Source organism: Hypanus sabinus, chromosome 8 (genome assembly GCF_030144855.1).
Source record: "Hypanus sabinus isolate sHypSab1 chromosome 8, sHypSab1.hap1, whole genome shotgun sequence".
NCBI classification, from domain to species: Eukaryota; Metazoa; Chordata; class Chondrichthyes; order Myliobatiformes; family Dasyatidae; genus Hypanus; species Hypanus sabinus.
This window is the reverse complement of record NC_082713.1, coordinates 47,629,179-47,652,350: the sequence shown is the minus strand read 5'-3', so window position 1 is coordinate 47,652,350 and position 23,172 is coordinate 47,629,179. Positions and strand designations below refer to the sequence as shown.

Below are 23,172 nucleotides of genomic sequence, written 5' to 3'. Positions count from 1 at the left end.
ACATGAGTGTAATTACTTCTAATATATACTTTATTCCCACACTAACAAATGGCGATGTCATACATAAGAAAAAACCCCACCCCACAAAACACAGTAATGTAGAACATAACACGTAACATACACGGCGAACCCTTAACAGTCTGGGTGAATTCTGGATAATTAAATTAAGAAGTCTCTACGCACGCTGCCCCTAGAATACACCCTAGCAGACAAAGTCAAACAAGCAGGGGCTAGCAAAACTCGGCCGAACCTACTCCTGCCTTCACAGGCAGGTGCCGGGGAAGAACAGTCAATGTCAGAAGGTCTAGAAGTGAGAGGCCAGCCCTTCCATGGAGGCTGTGCCACTTCCACTGGAGTACAGCATAAAAAACTTGTCTCCCGCTTCCACCAAGTGAAACGGGTGATCATAAGGTGGCCACAGGGGACCCCATTGTCCATCATGACACACAGATACATATTTCGCCTCCTGCAGACCCAGCAACAGGTGTGACTGCAGTAAGCCATGCTGTATCATTAGCACTGGAGCAAAAGTTTTTGTGTTGTCCATAAAAGCTGATCATTGCTGCGAAGCAGACCATGGGACCATGGATGTTGGGAGAAACTCTGCTGGCACTCACAGGGGTTTCCAGAACATGACCTCCACAGAAGAGAATTGAAGGCCCACTTTAGGGACCATCCTCAGGCCCACCATGGCCCACGGTAGTCTGTCCACCCAACCACCGTCACTGAGGCTTTCACTGAACAGTGGAGTCAGCCGCACAGACAGTTAGCCTGAGGGTGATAAGCTATGGTCCAGTGGTTTCACCTCCCAGATCACAGGGAACCACACACCAAAGCTCAGATGTAAATTGCATCCCTCAGTCTGAAGATATATCTGATGGGACGCCAAACCAAGTGATCCACAAGCCAGCGAACACTCGCACCACTTCCGCGGCTGAAATGGATAACAGTGGCACTGTCTCTGGCCAGCATGTGGTCCTATCGACAATGGTCAGGAGGTGAGTAAACCCACGGGACAGGTCAACAGCCAACCGGATCCACAGTCAAAGGCAACATGAGTGAATCTCCAGATGCTGGAAATAAATAAAAACACAAAATGCTGGCAGAACTCAGCAGGCCAGACAGCACCTATGGGAGGAGGTAGTGACGACGTTTCGGGCCGAAATCCTTCATCAGGAGTGAAGTAACATGGGATGGTCGAGGAGGGATAAGAAGTGGGGGGGAGGGATGAAGTAGAGAGCTGGGAAGTGATAGGCTGAAGGGAAATGGGCTAAGGGGAAGGTGGAGAATTATGGGAAATAAGAGAGAAAGAAAGGTAGGGCTGGGATCCCTTTCTCTCAATTCCTCCGCCTCTGCCGCATCTGCTCTCAGGATGAGGCCTTTCATTCTAGGACAAAGGAGATGTCTTCCTTTTTTAAAGAAAGGGGCTTCCCTTCGTCTACTATCAACTCTGCCCTCCATTGCATCTCCTGTATTTCATGCACCTCTGCCCTCACCCCATCCCCCCGCCAGCCCACCAGGGATCCTCACCTATCACCCTACAGATCCAACGTATAATCCTCCGTAACTTCCGCCACCTCCTACGGGATCCCAGCACCAGACACATCATCCCCTCCCCCCCACTCTCGGCTTTCCACAGGGATCGCTCCCTATGCGACTCCCTTGTCCATTCATTCCCCCCCCCCCCCATCCCTCCCCACCGACCTCCCTCCGGGCACTTATCCCTGCAAATGGAAGAAGTGCTACACCTGCCCTCACACTTCTTCACTCACCACCATCCTGGGCCCCAGACAGTCCTTTCAGGTGAGGCACCACTTCACCTGCGAGTCAACTGGGGTGATACACTATATTCGGTGCTCCCAATGTGGCCATTTATACATTGGGAAGACCTGCCGCAGACTGGGGGACTGTTTCACCGAACACTGGAGCTCAGTCCTCCAGCAGTGGTGGGACCTCCCTGTGGCCACACACTTCAATTCCACAGATTACTCCCACTCCGACATGTCTGTCCATGGCCTCCTCTACCGTCAAGAAGAGGCCACACCCAGGTCAATGGAGCAACACCTTATCTCCCGCCTAGGTAGCCTCCTACCTGCCGGCATGAACATCCAACTCACAGATCTCTGCTGATACCCCTGCCCGCCCCCCCCATCCTTATCTATATAATTTTATTCTGGTTCTCTTTCTCTCTCTTTTCCCCCCTCACTATAATCTCCCCCAGCCCTACTCGTATTTCCTATAATTCTCCACGTTCTCCCTAGCCCATTTCCCTTCAGCCTATCACTTCCCAGCTCTCTACTTCATCCCTCCCCCCACTTTTTATCCCCCCTCGACCATCCCATGTTACTTCACTCCTGATGAAGGGTTTCGGCCCGAAACATCGTCACTACCTCCTCCCATAGATGCTGTCTGACCTGCTGAGTTCTGCCAGCATTTTGTGTTTTTATCAAATCCACATTCATGTGGTCATAACACTGCTCAGGGACCACGAAAGGAAGCAAAGGAGCCTTGGCATGTCAATGCATTGACACGACTAAACAAGCACTAGCCTAGTCCCTGACATCCTTCTTAAGCTCGGGCCAAACAAACGTTTCTGTCAACAGTTTCTGTTCCCTCCGGCCCGAGTGGGAAAGCCAGTGGAACACGTTGAAAACATGCTGCTGCCAGCTTCGTCCAACAACGTCCAACAATTTCAACCCTCTGTCTGCCGAATGCAGCACCTGCTCATTTGGGTCTGAAATCTGGTCTTCCGCCATCTGAGCATAGTCATGCCCAAATGAACAACACCAGTGAAGGACTGGGAAAGGTAGTCAGCTACGAGGTTGCGCTTCCCCACAACATGCTGGATGTCTGTGGTAAGCTCCGAAATAAAAGAAAGGTTTCGCTGCTGTCCAGCAGACCAAGGTTCAGAGACCTTAGCCATGGCGAATGCTAGGGGCTTATGATCCACAAAAGCAGTAAATGGACTGCCCTCTAAAAGAAAACGAAAATGCCGCACTACCAAGTACAGGCTGGAAAGCTCACAATCGAACATCCTGTACATACACTCGCAGAGGCGAAGTTGTTAGCAAAAAGGGGCAAAAGGCTGCCAAGTGCCATTGACCACGCAATCTGACGCGTCCCTGGTGAGAGGGTGGGAGGGGCGTGCCAGCAGCATTACATTAGACCATGCCTGCTTAGCGTCCGAGAATGCCTTGAACCTTTCCTCCGGCCAGTCCATGACGTGGTTGACTGATTTGCCTTTAAGGGACGTGTAGAGGAGGCATATGAGCTGAGCTACTTTGGGGACAAAACTGTGCAAGAAGTTCACCATGCCCAAAAACTCCGCTGGCTGGGGAACTGCCCCTGCTGCATTGAGGCAGTGTTTGAGGAAATTGAACACTAGTCCAAACTCAAACACAAGGGAATCTGCAGATGCTGGAAATTCAAGCAACACACACAAAATGTTGGTGGAACACAGCAGGCCAGGCAGCATCTACAGGAAGAATTACACTGACATCGCGGCCCAAAATGTCACTGTACTTCTTCCTATAGATACTGCCTGGCATGCTGCGTTCCACCAGCATTTTGTGTGTGTGTTACTAGTCCAAACTGGCACTTTGCTAGGTTGACAATAAGGCCGTGCTGACTAATGCGCTCAAAAAAGGTTCTCAAGTGTAAGAGATGTTCATCCCTAGAAGACTAAAATGCCATCTAGGTAAATAAATAGGAACGGTAAATCCCAATGTCCACGAGGCACTGAAAGGTCTGGGCCGCATTCTACAATCCAAATGGCAATCAAAGGAACTCAAACAAGTCAAACAGTGCAATAACAGCGGGTTTAGGAATGTCACTTGGATGGATGGGGACTTGGTGATAACTGTAAAAGAGGTCCACCTTCGAGAAAATAATTTTCCCTGCCAGGCGTGCAGAGTAATCCTGGATGTCTGTGATCAAGTATCAGTCGGGGTCAAGGTGGCATTGAAGTAGCGGTAATCACCACATGATGCCACCCGCCACACCCCCCCCCTCCAGTTTTCCCACAATGTGGAGAAGGGAAGCCCATGGACTGATGGATAGCTTGACAATGCCCAGGCGCTCCATGCCATGAAACTCAGCTCTGGCAATGGCTAGCTTCTCCAGCTCGAAGTGCCTGGCACTATTGTGGATATCAACAAGAAGGCTATTGGCACAGAAAATGTCAGCCTCCCCACCCCACCCCCAAATGTAATAATGTACAATGTAACACATAACATACATGGAGAAATTAACCCTTAACAGTCTGGGTGAAATCTGCTTAATGAAATTAAGGAGTCCCTACAATAATAATAATAAAGTAAGTAAGTACTAAGTATCAAGAACATGAGATGAAGAGTTCTTGAAAGCGAGTCTATAGGTTTTGGGATCAGTTCAGTGATAGAGCAAGTGAAGTTGAGTGAAGTTATCGCCAGTAGTTCAAGAATCTGATGGTTGAGGGGTAATAACTGTTCTTGAACTTGGCATTGTGGGTTCAGAGGTACTTTCTTCCTGATGGCAGCAGTGAGAAGGAAGCATGTCCTGGGTGGTGGGGGCGCGTCATAATGGATGCTGCTTTCTTGCAACAGCTGCAACAGATATAAATGTTCTGAATGGGAGAGAGGGCTTTACCCTTGATGAAGTGGGCTGTATCCACAATTTTTTTGTAGGATTTTCCATTCAAGGGCATTGGTGTTTCCATACCAGGCTGCGATGCAACCAGTCAATATACTCTCCACTACACTATAGATGTTCTGCAAGGTTTTAGATATCATGCCAAATCTTCACAAACTTCTAAGGAAGAAGAAGTGTTGCCATGCTTTCTTCGTAATTGTACCTACATGCTGGGCCCATGACAGATCCTCTGAAATAGTAACAACAAAGAATTTTAAATTGCTGATTCTCTCCACCACGGATCCCACGATGAAGACTGGCTCATGAACTTCCAGTTTCCTCCTCCTGAAATCAATAATCAGCTCCTTGGTTTTGATGACAGTGAAGTAGATCCAAGTCACTTCTTAGGCAGGAGTTGGTAAGTTTCATCACCAACCTCTCAAAGCATTTCATCTCTGTGAATGTAAGTGCTACTAGATGATAGTCAGAGGCAGGTTACCACGTTCTTATTAGGCACCAGTATAACTGAATCCTGCTTGAAGCAAGTGGGTACTTCAGACTGCTCTACTGAGAGGATAAAGATATGGGTGAACACTCCAGACAATTGATCAGCACAGGACTTTAGTATTTGGCCAGATACCCCTACTGGGCCAGATGCTTTCTGTGAATTCACTCTCCTGAAGGATGCAATCACAATGGCCGCATGGACTAAAATCATGGGGACAGCGGGAGTAGTGGAAGTTCACGAAGGTTCACCATGTTTTGACAGTCAAAGCAAGCAGAGAAGGCATTAAGTTCATCTGGAAGCAAAGCCTTGTTGTCACCTATATTGCTTGGTTTCATTTGTAAGAGTTAATATCGTTCAAGCGCTGCCACAGCTGTCCAGCATCCTTCAGTGATTCAAGTTTAGTCTAGAGTTGCCACTTTGCCCATAAGATGGCTTTCTGGTGATTATATCTGGACCTCTTTTATATTATTTGGTCACTAGAGCTGAATGTCACTGACCTGACCATCAGCAGATTATGGATCTCATGGTTAATCCATGGCTTCCAGTTGAGGAATTCTCTGAATGATTCTGTGGGATCACACTTGTCTACAGCTGTGTTGAGCATCAGAAACATCTCTGGTGCTATTCAGCATCAGAAGCATTTCTGAACAAAGAATGTTTTTGTCCCATGAAACCATAACGTTCATAACAAGGTCAATACAGACCATAAGACCAAATTGTATAGGAGCAGAATTTGGACCATCAAGTCTGCTCTGCCATTCCATCATGGCTGATCCACTTTTCCTCTCAGCCCCAAACACCTTTCTTCACCCCAAATCCCTTCATGCCTCCACCAATCAAGAATCTATCAACCCTGCCTTAAATGAACATATAGACCTGGCCCCCAAAGCTGGCTGTGGCAACAAATTCCATAGGTTCACCACTCTCTGACTAAAGAAATTCCTCCTCCATCTCCATTCTAAAAAGACAGCCTCTATTCTGAGCCTATTTCCTCTGGTCTTGGACTCTTCCACCATTGGAAACATCCTCTCCACATCCACTCTACCAAGTTCTTTCACCCTTTGATAGGTTTCAATTAGGTCATCCCTTATTCTTCTGAATTCCAGTGAATACAGGCCCAGAGCCTTCAAATGCTTTTCATATGACAAGCCTTTTAATCCTGGAATCATTTTCATGAACCTCCTTTGAACACTCTCCAGTTTCAGCACATCCTTTCTAAGGGGCCCAAAACTGCTCACAATACTCCAAGCGAGGCCTCACCAGTGCTTTATAAAGTTTCAACATTACATCCTTGCTTTTACATATATTGTAGCCCTCTTAAAGTGATGCTAACATTGCATTTGCCTTTCTCACCACAGACTCACCTGCAAATCAACTTTCAGGGAATCCTGACAAGGATGCCAGGTCCCTTTGTACCTCAGTTTTTTGTATTTTCTCTTCACTGAGAAAATAGTCAACACTTTCATTTGTCCTACCAAGGTACATGATCATACACTTCCCAAATCTATATTTCATCTACCACTTCTTTGTCCCTTCTCCCAATCTGTTTAAGTCCTTCAGTAACCTCCCTACTTCCTCAAAACTACCTGACCCTCCAACTATCTTAATATCATCAACAGACTTTACAACAAAGCTATCAATTCCATCATCAAAATTACTGACATATAATGTAAAAAGAATCGGTGCCAACAGAGACTCCTGTGGAACACTACTAGTCACCAGCAGCCAATCAGAAAAGGCTCCTTTTATTCCCACTCTTTGCCTCCTGCAAATCACACTGCTTTAACCATGCTAAAATCTTTCCAGTAATACTTGTTGAGCAGCCTCATGTGTGTCACCTTGTCTTCTGAAAATCCAATTACACAACATCAAACGACTCTTCTTTGTCTATCCTGCTTGTTATTTCTTCAAAGAATTCTAACAGATTTGTCAGACAAGATTTTCCCTTGAGGAATTCTGACGATGGCTTATTTTATCATATTCCTCCAAGTTACCTCATCCTTAATAATTGACTCCAACATTTTACCAACCATTGTGGGCAAACTAACTGGGCTATAATTTCCTTTCTTCTGCCTCTCTCCCTTCTTATAGAGTGAAGTGACATTTGCAATATTGCAATCTTCCCGAACCATTCTCGAATCTAGTGATTCTTGAAAGATCATTACTACTGCAACCACAATCTATTCAGCCACCACTTTCAGAACTCTGGGGTGTACACTATCTGGTCCAGGTGACTTATTTACCTACAGACCTTTCAGTTTCCCAAAAATCTTCTCCCTAATAATGGTATCTTCACATACTTCATGAACCTTGACAATGGAACTTCCACCATACTGCTAGTGTCTTCCACAGTGAGGATTAATGCAAAACATTTATTCAGTTTGTCCGCCATTTCCTTGTTCCCCCATTACTACTTCTCCAGCATCATTTTCCAGCAGTCTGATGTCCACTCTCACTTCTCCTTTACACTTTATGTACCTGAAGATATCCTTGGTATCCTCTTTAATATTACTGGCTGGCTTACTTTCATTTTCCATTTTTATTTTCTTAATGAATTTTTTAGTTGCCTTCTGTTGGTTTTCCCAATCCTCTAACTTCAGACTAGTTTTTGCTCTATTATATGCCCTCTCTTTGGCTTTAACTTCTCGTTAGCCATGGTTGTATCATCTAGCTTTCAGAATACTTCTTACTCTAGTATATGTCCTTCGCCTTCTGAACTACTTCCAGAAATTTCAGCTATTGTTGCTCTGAAGTCATCCACGTCAGAGTTATTTTCCAATCTATTCTGGCCAACTTCTCTCTCATGCCTCTGTAATCCACTACAATACTGACACATCTGACTTTAGCTTCTCCTTCCCAAATTTCTGGGTGAATTTGATCATATTTTCCCATAAGGATTCTTTTACCTTAAACTCTCTAATCAATTCTGCTTCATTGCACAACACCCAATCCAGAATAGCTGATCCCCTCATAGGCTCAGCCATGAACTGGTCTAAAAAGCCATCTCATGGGTCTTTTAGGATTTCCCCCTCTTGGAATCCTGCACCAACCTATTTTTCTCGTCTACCTGCACACTGAAATCCCCCATAACTATTGTAACATTGCCCTTTTAGCATATATTTTCCATTTTCCATTGTAATTTGTAGATCAGATCCTTACTATCGCTTGAGGGTCTGTATACAACTCCCATCAGGGTTCTTTTTACTCTTGCCATTCCCTAGCTCTGTCCAAAATGACTGAACACCTCCTGATCTTATGTCACCGCTTTCTAATGATTTGACTTCAATTTTACCAATAGAACAGTGCCACCCTCTCTGCTTTTCTGCAAGTTCTTCTGATACAGTGTGTATCCCTGGACATTAGTCTCCCCAAAATAATCAACCATGATTCAGTGATGCCTACAACATCATACATGGCAATCGGTACCTGTGCTGCAAGTTCATCTACCTTATTCTGTATACTGTGCACATTCAAATATAACACTTCAGTAATAATATGCATCAAATGATTCTGATTTTAAGTTACACACACAAAATGCTAGAGGAATTCAGCAGACCAGTCAGCATCTATGAAAAAATGTACAGTTGATGTTTCAGACCGAGATCCAAAACATCAACTGTAGTTTTTCCCATGGACGCTGCCTGGCCTGTTGAGTTTCTCCAGCATTTGGTGTGTGTTGCTTGGATTTCCAGCATCTGCAGACTTTCTTATTTTTAAGTTAGCATGTTCTTAAAAAGTAGACAAAAGAAGATGGGTGCAAACATTACTTCCAGTTATTTTAGTTGAGCTAACCAAAAGATGGCTCCTTCAGACGTAAATAGTCCATGTTCTATGTTGTTCAAATTTCATTCTGCTGGACCTATCTGTTGTTGGTTATCACTGGAAAGTGAAGGTATTCAGCCACCAACCTGGCCTGAAGCTTTTAGGCTACTTCTAAAAAAGGGCAAATCAAGAAAATGCAGCCCTTAAGATATTAATTGATGACCAATTAAAACTGTTTTGATGAGGCAGGATCTAGATAAAAGAATGGCTTGTTCTCCTTTTCACTATTATTTTGCATTTGTTATATGGCAAGATATTTTTCAGGGTAACATGAAACAAACACAAGATTTACATGCCACACTCAGGTATTGTGCCTCCAGTGCTGAAAAACAATCTTAGGAAAAGACAGCTGAAGCCAGAAAATTAAAACATTTTAATCCTTTAAATAACAAGGTTCCCTGGCACAGAACATCAGAAGCGGTATCCTAGATATAATTAAATGGCTGACAATCCAAAGACTGTTTATCCTCATCGTAGGAGTGATCTTCTATGTTCAGCAATTTGTTATACCAAAAGATAAGCTGCTGAACTCTGCCCCGGATTCTTAGCCACTGGAAGCAGGGTGGGAAGAAGGTGTGTAGAGGCACTGAGCAAAACTAGTTCTGATCTTGGAACTTAGGAGTACTTTTCCACTCAGATACTAAAGGCTTCAAAGTCCTAAAAAGGATTTAGGTGAACTTTCTTGAAGATGAGTTTTGCATACTCATATCACGCTTCATCACACAGGCACAGAATTCACCAAATTCTGCTTAATAATTTTCTTCAAACCTGTATATTGCACCTTACTTTGTAAAAAAAAGTTTATTATTTGAATTAAGTTTCTTCTTATTGTTGACTTATCAGGATTTGCAAAGATTAAACAAACATATGATAGATCTTTTACTCAGATATCACTTGCTTTGCATCCCACTACCATACTATATGGCTGTTCATCAACTGCCACTAAAGCAAGACACAGGCTGCATTTATGAGCAACCAGGAAGAGGCACTGGGAATTCCAAGCTCGTAGCAGTTATGCTAACAGGCCCTTCTTGTAAATGTCTCCCTTTTATTTTATAGCCATGAAAGAAGGTAATTGCAATGGGTCCTTATTTTTAAAAAGGATACAATGGGTTTCACTGAAAATAATAAGCACAACACTTGTGCTGAACAGGTGGGATATCACGTCTGCTTCTCTGCCAGCGTTGCATGGGCAACATGACACTCCTGCAGTTTTGTCTAGGTCATAAACTCATGACCAAAGCTTCCAAATCAAAACAGGTGGTGGCAACTGAGGCAAATGCCATGTACTGCTCTCTTAAAGGCAATAAGTGATCTATTTATTGACCTCAAGAAGAAACAAATTAGAATCAAATACACTAGTCACAGGGAAAAAAATCAAGGCAACTCTATAAAACACTGAAAACATTTGCTTGCCATAACCTACGTAGTCAAATGAAGTGGATAATAAATTCCCCCAAAAGAGCAAATAATATCAGTTATTTCAGACCTAGCAATCTGTAACAATTTGATTACGTGCTAATTTGCTCTTACCAACCCTCTCTCAGGGCTCTGTGGTGAATTGCATAACCTAATTAGTAAAGAAAAGTTGGATATTAAAAGTCTGTTCCACATTGTTTGTTTGCAATAGTAAGATATGTCTCAAGTATGTGTGATGCCCTCAAAAGCACCACTGATTCTTCAGTTTAATATTTGAATATATTTGCAAGCACAACAAAACAATAAGATTGTAACTTTACTACTGAAACATTTTAAGTTTATAACTGCCCTGCCTTAATATACAGTATGCCACTTGGATTTTTAGCATATTTAATGGAATTATATTATTTATTGTGTAAGTTAATCATTACATATGATTTACAATGTTATGTTCCAATGTGCTATATTATGTAACATTTTATTTACCATCCTATCTTCTGCTGTGCTGCAATGCATTGCATTCTACTTCACTACATTTAGTCTGTATCATGAGCTTTATGTTGGTCCACAGCAGAGTTGATCATTAACTTTACCAAAAATACAACTGGTGTCTTTTTCAGGGAATGATAGCTTAAAATGTATGTCAGAACTTGTGATCCTCTGTACAGTGATTTTCTGCCAAACTTCCCAAGTGTGGACCAAGCACCATAGGCTCTCCAAGGTGGAAGAAATTCTGGGGAATCATTGTACTAAATAGTTTTGCATTAATGAAATCTTCTCTTCTGTGGTTTTCAAATGGGTGTCCCTTATCTTTTATGAGCAACTAAAATTTACACTAACATGCACAGCTAGGGTCTGGTGCGTATGTGTATGTTGAGGGTATAGGGAGAGAGCAGACACAAAATTGCTCCAAATTTTGGTTCAGCCATTTGGGTTGGAAAGGGTTATGGAACATTGAAATCTGCTCAGGCAGGGTCCCTTTAAGTTACAAGCAAGCAGGCTTCAAAGGGAAATTAATAATTGCTATGCCTTTAATTGTATACACTATTCTACATTATGTTAGGTTTGCTGTACACTGCATCATTGGGAATGGTTCTTGAATTCTCCTTGCACATCTTCATAATATTTGTTAATAAGAAGAACAGAATTCATAGAGTAGTATAAATATAATTTCTAAGTAGTAAATAATGAGCAGAAAATTTATTAGATACATCATATAGTCAATTTTTGAGTGGACGTAGTTAGGGATGTAGTTAATATAGGAAAAAATCTCACATGATAATATGCAATATATTAAGGGATCTGCTGAAGAATGTCTACCCAGTTACATCAGCAGTAAAAATATTAAAATTCCTGGTCTTCACCCAATCAAATGGCAATACCAAAAAGTAAAATGCATTCAAAATTAAAACTGTAAGATGGAGAAAATTAAACCACCAATTACCAGAATGCGTTTGAATTAATAACCAAAGCATGTGGGTTTTTAGAAAAAAATCACCCAAGCATGAACTGAATAAAATGTAAAGATTCTCTTCTGAGATAATCCAGCGAATTGTATAAAACTCAGTGGCTGCATTCTATTTTAGCTGCTACCATCCAGGAATCAGTACCGCAGCATAAAAGCCAGGACCAATATGCTCTGGGACAGCTTCTTCCACCAGGCCATCAGACTGATTAACTTACGCTGATTTGAGTGTACTCTATGGTACATTGACTGTTCTATTTATTATAAATTACTATGATTGCACATTACATATTTAGACAGCAACAAAGATTTTTACTCCTCGTGTATGTGAAGAACGTAAGAAATAAAGTCAATTCAATAAGGATACATTAATACCTTTACACACTTCTTTGTAAATTGACAGATTAAGAATATTTAGTACCAAATCAAACATAAAGCACTGTGCACTATCAGTGGATAATTCAATTTGAATCCTACAGATTTGGACCACATTTAATTGGGAAGTTTTATTTTGGCTGGTTGTCTCGTCCTAGAGAATGTTTCTTTCTCAGGACATGGATGCTGCTGGATAAAGGCTACACTGCCCTTGAGAACATGATCGGTTCGAAACTGCTACAGTCCAAATGAACAATGTATTCACACAAAGTTGCTTAGTTAGGGTAGCAGTAGTGTAAGAAAGAGCTTTGTAACAGAATGAAAATTGTGTTATAAATAATCAATGATGTTTTTGTCCTCCACTATATTTTACCTGAGGTCCCATTCTGAACCACATGTGATCTGCCATTCGCCTACTTAAGCTTACAATTTTGAATTCAACTTTGAATGATATTACTTCATAAACTTCACCCCTTATTTTCTTTGTGAATGTATCTACATAAAATGGGATTCATTTTGTTCATCCTTAAGCACTCTACCTCAACATTTTGTGTAGTTTAATTGGAGTCATTCCATTCCCATTATCAGTGAAGATCAGGCACAGCTCATTTTTAATTTCAGTCACGTCAATCCACATTTGTTTGGCACACACTCCTGGATCACATGCATTATCTGGAATAGAAAAGGGACTCATCATTAAAGCAGTTACTGGCTTTTAGCAGCAGAAAGTGGTCGGGCAATAAACTGAAAATATATAAATTCTCATAAACATTTGTTACCCATCTACCACTGTGCCTCAATTGTTCCTTAAATAGTATCCATCTATTATTGTATCAAAACCCTGTACCTTTAAATATTTATTACAAATGCTTGTAATTGCTTGAAGACATTCATTCATATTGCATAAGTTGGAAGCTCTCGTACATTCAATAAAATTACAAAGTAGTCCTTTATTTTATATTCTTTTATATTCTTCCCTTACTATCCTGAAGCTCCTAGCTAATGCTGAGATTAATCCCATGGATGCAAGTGATCTGTGGATGCCTTCTCTCACTTGGTAAACATCAGCAGGCTAGTTGGTCACAGTTGGACTCCTAGTAGAGTTTAATCCTGTGGCTGTGGTATGTAAAAACTTTTTTCTGTGTTTGTCAGACTTAAATTATCACCTTCCACCACAAATGTCAAGATTTAATGTAGTGATTAAAAATGTTGAAATAAAGAAATTCAGTCAAGGCTTGAACGTAGGGCCTATTTCAATTTTTATCCCAGCAGTTCCATGGTAGATGAAAAAGCTAATAAAATGTTTTAATCTTATAAAACTTAATTAACTTCTTCATTCTGCCTCAATGAATGTCTTTTTATAAGAGATCTCCCCAGTAATCTCAGAGGCTAGCTAAATGTAAGTGATCCTACACAAGCCAAACAAAATGAAATTATAGTAATGCATATAGTTCCGCTAGCACCCAGAAACAAGCCAAAAATAATTTGAAAATAGATATTCTTTCTGTTCCCCTCGTCTCTTACAAAGACTCGATTCCTTTCCTCAGTTTCCTGTTTTTGTGAGATCTGCTGGTAAGCTCTTTGTACTGAGGATATTTTTTTCCTTTAATGAAATACTGTTCAAAAATGTACACCCCTTTCCTAGTTGAGACCTCTAAACCAACTCTGTACCATTTCCTGTGTCTCCAGTCTCCCTGCCATGACAAAAGACTTCTAGGTTAGCGGAAGGACACATTCTATCTCACTAACCTCTCAGCTTGCTAGGTCACTACGCAATAGTTCTGCTCGGTATAATTTGAACAGTATAGAAATGTTCCCCTTCCTTCTCTAGATCTAGAAGTGACTGCACTGTGAAATTACTTTTCTTTTAAACATCTCCACCAAGAATGGACTTTACAGCCTGTCTTAAATTTGCCTTGTCTGCTGACTTACATCTTTTTATTGGGATTTGGGTTTATTTTTCCTATTTCATTAAGGATCTTATGTACCTTGATATATCTTTATTTTATGGACAATGACTAGTTAAGAAGGCACTTTCGTCCATCCTGTCATACTGGTTCTGAAATCTATCCCAATGCTGAAGTGTTTTCCCCCATAATATATCCTCCACCACATCCGCTGAAAGACCATCAAATGAGATCACTCTAGATATGAATAAAATTTTCATGATATAAATGTACCTGGTTACTTTTAGTAGGTGGGACATATGACCCTAGTTCTCTTTATTTTTAACCCTTAAATGCATCCATTCTATATCGGTGACTTGAAATGGACGCAGTGCTAATAATGCTGAATATTGTTGGATTTGATTACCTTTTCAAGAGTAATTACAGATTGGGAATAAATGCTGGCCTTGTCTTGAATAGATACATATATGTTTAATTTTTCAAGTCAACTTGGAACTCAATTAGAAACAGTAATGTTTCCTTACCCAACTATACATGCTGCACAACAATAAACTTCTGTGAAGAACTTTGCAAAATCCATCCTAGATACAAAGTGTGATTCTTAACAAAGCACACCTATGGTATCACTTCACCAAAACCACTGAGTTTAGTTAGTTCAATAGAATGCTCTCATTTGTAATCAATACTGGCAGCTGTTTCAAAGTTATTTAATCTAAATTTACACTTGGTAATGAATTCCATTACTTTATACAGCATTGAAGCAGAACTAATATGCCTGTAGTTGTTGCTTAATTTGACATAGTTTATATATACTGATAATACTTCTGTGGTGTCCATCCTATGATTCACACAAAATAATAATCATGTCTCAGTGACCAGCTACAATAAAATCTATCTCCATAATTCTTTAATTGACACACAACAATCAGTCTTATGTTCAACTTGTACTAAATCAACATGAGCTCCCTGAATTACAATACTCAGATATGTTGATGTTAGACATCCAAATGTGAAGTGACCAGGTTTCAACATTAGTATTAGAAATATAACAATACAGTCAACATCTTAATTTCTTTACAATTCCTCCTTGCCACTGTGAAAACTGAAGCTACTGTTCCAATTTAATGAAGATATCAGTAAATTGAAATATCATCACAAAGGAACTGAAGCACACAAACAACAGACCACTTGCCACAACCTAATTAATGCCTCTTCCAAAGGCAATCTAATTGTTTTTTGACAAATCTTTATTTCCCATTGGTTACCTAATAATTAAACACCATAAAAGCCACTGAGCTGAGTTTGTAAAGAGATCTCTATTGCACTAAAAGACATGGAGCTACTGAGTTATATGCAGCAAGAAAACATGCCCTTTTGCCAACTGTCAATGCTAAATTGTTTACTTGAGTTAGTCCCTTTTCCCGTATTTGGTCTATAAGCCTCTGAACCTTTCCTATCTTTTCCCTGTCTATTTTAAACAAAGTAATTGTATCTGCCTTGACCACCTCCTCTCACTCCATATACTCACTGCCATCTGTGTGAAAAAGTTGACCCTTGGACCCCTTTTAAATCTTTCCTCACACACCTTAAATCTATACCCTCTAGTTTTCGACTCTACTATGCTGGTAAAAAGACTGTGACCATTCACCTTACCTGTGCACCTTATGATTTTATAAACTTCTATAAGGTCACCCCTCAGCCTCCTTCACTACAGGGTAAAGAAGACCTTGTCTAACTTAACTAGACTTTCCTCATAGCTCAAACCTTCCAGTCCCAATCACATCCTCAAGAATTTTTTCTTATACAGGTGTCCCCCGCTTTACGAATGTTTGCTTTACATCACTTCACTTTTAGAAAAGACCTACATTGGTAAACTGTTTTCACATTACAAAGAGGATTTTCGCTTTTACGAAAATTTTTCCCATATAAATTAATGGTTCTTCGCCTTACGCCATTTCAGTTTAAGAAAGGTTTCACAGGAATGCTCTACCTTTGTAAAGGGGGGGGGGGGGCACCTGCACCCTTTCCAGCTGCACCAGGCAACCAAAACTGCACACATTATTCGAAACTCAAACTTATCAACTGTACAACTGTAACATACTGTTCTAACTCTTGTACTCAGTGCCCTGATTGTTGAAAGCAAGCATGCCAAACACTTTCTTCACCACTCTGCAGCTTCAGGGAACTCTGTTCTACAACACTTTCCAGGACCCTACCATTTACTCTGCAGCAACATCTTGTACTTGTCGAAGATACATTCCATTTGCCATTATTTGGCTCACTTCCAAAGTTCATCTGATCCCCTTGTAAACATAGATAACACTCTTCACTGTGCACTACACCACCTATATTGGTTTTCTCTGCAAACTTACTGACTATGTTAACAGCATTGTCATCCAAATAACTTACGAAGATGACAAGAAACAGTGAATACCGCACCAATCCCTGCAGCACACAACTGGTCACAGGCCTCCAATCTGAAAAACAACACTCCACAGCCACCCTCTGCTTCTTTCCATCGGATCAGCCCACCATGCAGAACTTTATTAAAATCCATTGCAGAACATCTCTAATGCCCAGTTCTTGACAATTCTCTTGGTCATTTCTTCTAAAAAGACATAGTGTAACTTTTGGGAAAAGAAAGTCTGTTGCCACTTGTTAAATAACTTGCTTCTCATTGGTGTGTTAGTGGTAATCTTTGGTATGCCTTACGTTGGGGACCAATGCAGCATTATCAAATTCTTTTCTACCTCTTCACTTTGAGCACATGGATAGCACTGTAATCCCAATTAACATATGGAGCATGCTATTCGTGCCTGATACTGTAATGAAGCCCAAATGCAGTAATGAGTCTGGTTGGACTACTCCATACGCGGATCAACTATCATTATGTTTTTAAACCCCTCGCTGTCCCACCCTGCTTTCCCTCTTCCCCATTTTATTTCCCACCATTTCTCTCCTCCCCAACCGTTTCCCTCATCTGTACGGCAGCAGCCTTTAACAACACTGAACTACTTCCTAATAAAAAGTGCATAAATGAAACAACTTCTTAATGCAGCTGTGGTCTGAGCACAAGGCGAGTTTTAACACTTCTTAAAGTGAGCAAACCACAATAATGATCTCTTAAAGCAAGAATGTACCAATTTCACAATTATTTTGGTGCCCCATTTTGGCACTACAGTAAAGCATAGTGTCTAGTTACTGTAAAAAAAACTGAGTGACAGTTTCTGAGCAAATATGTGTGAATGCTGTGTTGTTACTGCTCAAAGTGGTGCGTTCTGTTGCTATAGTAACAAGGCAGAAGTTCAAAATTCATTATGGCCAGATTATGAAAATGAATTCAATGTGTCAGGTATTTAGTGACCCATGCAAAATGCTGAGCTGGTAGAAGAAACTAAATGGTTAACTAATATCCCTCGGGTCACTATGACATGTCTCCAGTAACAGAACTTTGAAACAAATTTCTAGGGCATTCTCTAATAGCACATGACACTGTGTTTTTCAAATAGTTATATCCTGGGAAAAAAAAATTTCTACCTAAAAAAATTGTCAGTTACCATGGTATAAATATGAATATATTCTGAAGGATATGAAAAACTTTCATAATTCCCACAGTTTCTAGGGAGACCTCCAGTATCCCTGATAACCACATCTACATGAAACGCATCGAGTGCTCCTTAGAGACCATGTTAAGAATCTGGATCTGCAGCTGGATGACCTTCAGTTCATATGGGAGAATGAGGTGATAGATAGGAGCTACGGTGAGGTAGACACCCCTAAGTTGCAGCAGGCAAGTACCTGGGTGACTGTCAGGAGAGGGAAAGGAAAAAAGGCAGCCAGTGCAGAGTATCCCTGTGGCCATTCCCCTCAATAATAAGTATGTCACTTTGGATACTCTTGGGAGAGACAATCTATCACAGGAAACCCATAGCACCTGGATATCTGACACTGAGTCTGGCTCTATGGCTCAGAGGGAATACAGGGGGAGAAGAGAGGTGCAGTTGTGAAAGGAGACTCCATAATTAGAGAAGACAGGAGATTCTGTTTACGTGAAAGAAACACATAGATGGTATGTTGCTTCACAGGTGCCAGGGTCAGGAATGTCTTAGACTGGGTCCACAGCTTTCTAAAGGGAGAGGGTGAGCAGCCTGAAGTCATGGTATATATCAGTACCATCAACAAATATTGGAAAAGGGAGTAGGTCACAAAGAGGGAATATAATGAGTGAGGAAGAAAGCTGAAAAACAGAACTTCCAGGGTAGAAATCTCTGGATTGCTGCCTGTGCCATGGGCAAGTGAGGGTAAGAATAGATTGATTTGGCAGATGAATGCATGGCCGAGGAATTGGTGCAGGGGGCAGGGTTTCAAATTTCTGGGGTGTCACAGTAGCATAGTGGTTAGCACAACACTATTAAAGCTCAGGATGTTAGAGTTCGGAGTTCAGTTCCGATGTCCTCTGTATTTAAGTTTCTACATTCCTTCCCGTGTGTGTTTACTCCAGGTGCTCTAGTTACCTCCCACAGTCCAAAGACTTGCTGGTTAGGTTAATTGGCCATTGTAAATTGTCCCATGATTAGGCTAGGGTTAAATTGGAGGGTTGGTGGGCATGGTTCGAAAGGCTGGAAGGGCCTGTTCTGTGCTGTATCTCAAAATAAATAAATAAGGAATAGAAAATAAAAGTATGTGATGCTGGGGCTTTATAAGGCATTGGTCAGATGCAATTTGAGTAATAAGAACAGTTTTGATCCCTTACCAAAGAAAAGATGTGTCGGCATCGGATAAGATCCAGAGGAGGTTCCAAGAATGATTCTGGGAATGGAAAGGTTGTGGAGAGTGGATGTGGAGAGGATGTTTCCTAATGTGGGGAAGTCTAGGACCAGTGAGCACAGCTTCAGGATAGAGGGATGTCCATTTACAACAAAGATGAGAAGGAATTTCTTTTAAAAGAGGATATGAAATCTGTGGAATTAAATGCCAAAGACAACTGTGGAGGGTAAGTCATTGGGTATATTTAAAGCAGAGGTTAACAAATTCTTGATTATCAGGGCATCAAAGGTTACAGAAAGAAGGCAGGAGAATGGGGTTGAGAGGGATAATAAATTCACCATGATGAAATGTGAACCACTCGATGGGCCAAATGGCATAATTCAGCTCCTTTGTCTTATGGTTTTATAAATTAAGAGATGTTCATAGTTTTAATCTACAACCACAGCTTATAGTTACAAAATACCTTCAAATATATTTCACTGGAATTAATTAGGGTAGTAAGAATTTCACTTTTGGAGAACAAATAGAAGGGGGAGAAAGAAGAGTCAGAGATATTGCAGGACTGAATTTCAACTTTACTGAAGAAAACTAGCAATGATAGAGTGAAAGCAACTGGAGTAATATAGGCATTTATACCTGCTAGACCATAAAATAATTTGACTGATTAGCAGTTTGGTGAAAAAAGGATGAAAAGCAGAATATAAGAGTCATGACAGAATAACCTCAGAGCAATGAAATGAAAATGGAAAATGCTGAAATGCTGAAGGAATCCAAAGGACAACCATTAAGGAGTGTCCTTTAATAAGAGGTATAAAAAGTCTCTCCTACTCCACTTTGTGCGAACACTACTTCACTATGTGGAGCTTGGACATCACAGGACCAGCATTACTCAGGCTCAGTTTATGCCAGTATCACTAATTATTCGTAGGCTAATAAAAGTGCCGAAAATATGATGTATACAGGCCGTCCCTGGGTTATGTACCAGTTCCGTTCTTGAGTTCGTCTTTAAGTTGGATTTGTACGTAAGTCAGAACAAGTACATCTGGTATTATTTAGCGTCAGTTCGTCAAACGTTTGTCTTAGTATATATTTTACCTTTCTATGCATATAAAACACTTAAGAAATGTATGTATTCCAATAATTAAACCGCTGCGTTGCTCAGTAATAATTGTAGCTCTCATCGGGGCAGGACGCTTCACATGCTCTATTATTCTCACTTTATCCGTTATCCTTTAAAATTGTTCTGATCGTTGACCGACTGTAGCCTAACGCTTTTCTAATGACCAATGGCATTTCACCTCTTTCCAAATGCTTTATTATTTCCACTTTATTTTCAATCACGATTGCTTCCGTCACTGGAACAGGAAACACTGCAGGCGGTGGGTCCTGACCTCCGCCAGCTCCCGAGACCCACTGGGTCCTAAGGAGCAACACACTGAGACAGGTTAAATGGGACAAGTGGGGGCTGTGCTGGGTTTGGGTATGTGATCCTCCACAATATTCCGCATGGGTATTTAAACTGGAGGTGGCAGTGTTTTTTTTAAACAAAGTCGAGTTGTGAGCTCGACATCAACCCAGCACGGGAGCAGTCTGTCACTGGATCGAACTCGCTGACCTCACTGTGCCACCAGCTGACTGGAACGGTGGGGGGGGGTCAGGGTGAATCTTACTAAGAAAAATTTAAGCCAAATACAAAGTTAAACACTCAACACAGTGTCAATGGCAACGACTGAAAATGGCAGACGGTATCGCGATCTGACTTAAAATGGTGGACACAGTCTCCTTCCTTGGTTCTTAAGTATGAGTTGTCCGTAAGTCGGATGTTCATAACTCGGGGACTACCTGTATATGAAAATATAAACTGCTCTCAAATTAAACATTTTTAAAAACCCAATTTGGCTACATTTTTTCTATATGTTGCAAGACCCATGAAATTGTCATAATATCTTCATAAAAAATACACAGCATTATGTAGCCATAGCCTGGCTCTGATTTGTAATACAGACAGTCCCCGGGTTACGAATGAGTTCCATTCCTGAATCCGTCTTTAAGTCGGATTTGTATGTAAGTCAGAACAAGTACATCCGATATCATTTAGCATCAGTTAGTCAAACGTTTGTCTTAGTATATAGTATATATTTTACCTTTCTATGCATATAAAACACATAAAAAAGTATGTATTCCAATAATTGCACAACTGTGTTGCTTAGTAATAATTGTAGCTTTTAGCAGGGCAGGGTCTTTCACATGCTCCATTATTCTCACTTTGTCCTTTATCCTTTAAAATTGTTCCGATCTCTGACCGACTGTAGCCTAACGCTTTTCCAATGACCGATGGTGTTTTACCTCTTTCCAAATGCTTTATTATTTCCACATTACTTTCAATTGCGATCGCTTCCTGTCAACGGAACAGAAACACTGCGGGCAGGGGGTCCCGACCTCCGCCGGCTGCTGAGCTCCGCTGGGTCCTAAGGACCACCGCACTAAAACAATTTAAATGGGACAAGTGGGGGCTGTGTTGGGTTTAGGTATTTGTTTCTCCACAATATTCCACATGGGTATTTAAACTTGAGGTGGTGGTGTTTTTTTTTTAAAAAAGGTCAAGTTGCAAGCTCGACATCAACCCGGCACGGATGGTACAGGAGTCACTGGAGCCTGGCACTGATCTTACTGCACCACCAGCCGACCAGAAAAGGGGGGGGGGGGGGGGGGGAAACGGGGTCAAGGTGAATCTTGCTAAGAAAAATTGAAAAATTTAAGCCAAATACAAAGTTACACACTCGATGCAGTGTCAAAGGTAACGACTTAAATGGCGGACGGCGTTGCAGTCTGACTTAGGATGGTGAACGGCGTTCTTCTTCCTTGGTTCGTAAGTACGAATTGTCTGTAAATCAGACATTCATAACTCGGGGACTACCTGTAGTCTAACTTCTGACCTTCACTCAGAAATGCCTAAAGTATTCAAACTATTGAAGATTAGAAGAAAATCAGCTTCAAATTTTAATTTTATTGAAGTGCCTGCAATTTTCAATATTTTCCAACAGTTTCAAAGAAATGTTTTGAATTTACTATTTTTTTCCTAATCTGTGGTGAAGATCAGAAACCTCAACCAGAATATAACTATATCTCAAGAGGTAACACATTGGCACTACCTAATTGCTCAGGATCATCTCCAGGAACGAGAGCACTATTTGAATTAGTTTAAAATAGGTCATGTGTTCATATAAGTTTTTCCTCGGCTGGGGATCAGGCTGAGAGTATTTCCAATTTCCAATTAGTATATCACCATAAGGTTCAATATGGGCTGAATGCAATGAGTGCCTGTGAAATCACTCGTTCAGCAGGCTGTATAAGCAGTATGATTGCTCAATACTGAGGTATCGCACTCAGGGACACACCCTACTGGCAAAGAGGCTGCTAGGGATTAGCAGTTACTGCACCAAATGTTGACAGATTGTCCCAATTCCAGTGATCCCTCAATATCTCCTCTTTAAAACTTTTGCCTCTTCTCTCCGGCTGGAGAGCTCTCCCAGGTGTGGTACAGGAATAAACGGAGGAGGATACAACAACATTCAATCAGAGATGAAGAAGACCTTAGAAACTGGACAGTACGTACATTAATGGAACAGATGCAATGGACCACATTCATTTTGCCAACCATCTCAGCACAGAGACACTTGCCACAGCCTACCCAAAATTAATCTTCACAGCACACTGCCTCCATGCCTCACTCCACACAGGGAACCCAATTAAAAGTAAAATTCGATGAAGTAATTATCTTTGTTAAAAAGTAATTTGTAAATTGAAAAGTGAATTACAGGATTTTTTACTGTATTCCATAGCAATAAAGTAAAAGAAAAGTAGTATTAGTATATTAATAAAGTACACCTAAAGTTCAGAAATTTCTTATTCTATATTTGATACTGAGCCAGTAAAATACAAATATATTTTAGGAGAATAATAACTGCTACAGTCTTTGCGATTCTGATGTTTTGCAATCATTAATTCATAATGATAGGACAAAAATGTGACAACTTTTTAAACTGGCAACAACGCAGCAAACCAATATTGTGTAAGAGGAAGGAAAATTATGATTTCCTAATTCATACCAGTATGCCTGCAACATCCAGTATGAACTGTAAATATCATAAAATAGTTCATTTGACTAGCTATCCAAAACTGAAAACACACAATTCAATCATTCTAATTAGTGCATTGTTGGTATTTACATAATGAGAATCTTATTCAATGCCATGAAATAAAAACAGGAATCTGAGTCTGCAGAATAAAAAAATCATTTT

At 40.8% G+C, this 23,172-nt stretch overlaps 1 protein-coding gene across 1 annotated transcript in view; it reads right to left on the bottom strand.

Annotated features, from left to right (window-relative positions):
• The window catches only part of LOC132398114 (MORC family CW-type zinc finger protein 3-like), a 140,526-nt gene that overhangs the window by 94,968 nt on the left and 22,386 nt on the right, over positions 1-23,172 (bottom strand). Inside the window, exon 3 of the mRNA XM_059977112.1 lies at positions 12,737-12,869. Coding sequence (XP_059833095.1) covers positions 12,737-12,869 — 133 coding nt within the window. The remainder of the gene's footprint in view (positions 1-12,736; positions 12,870-23,172) is intronic.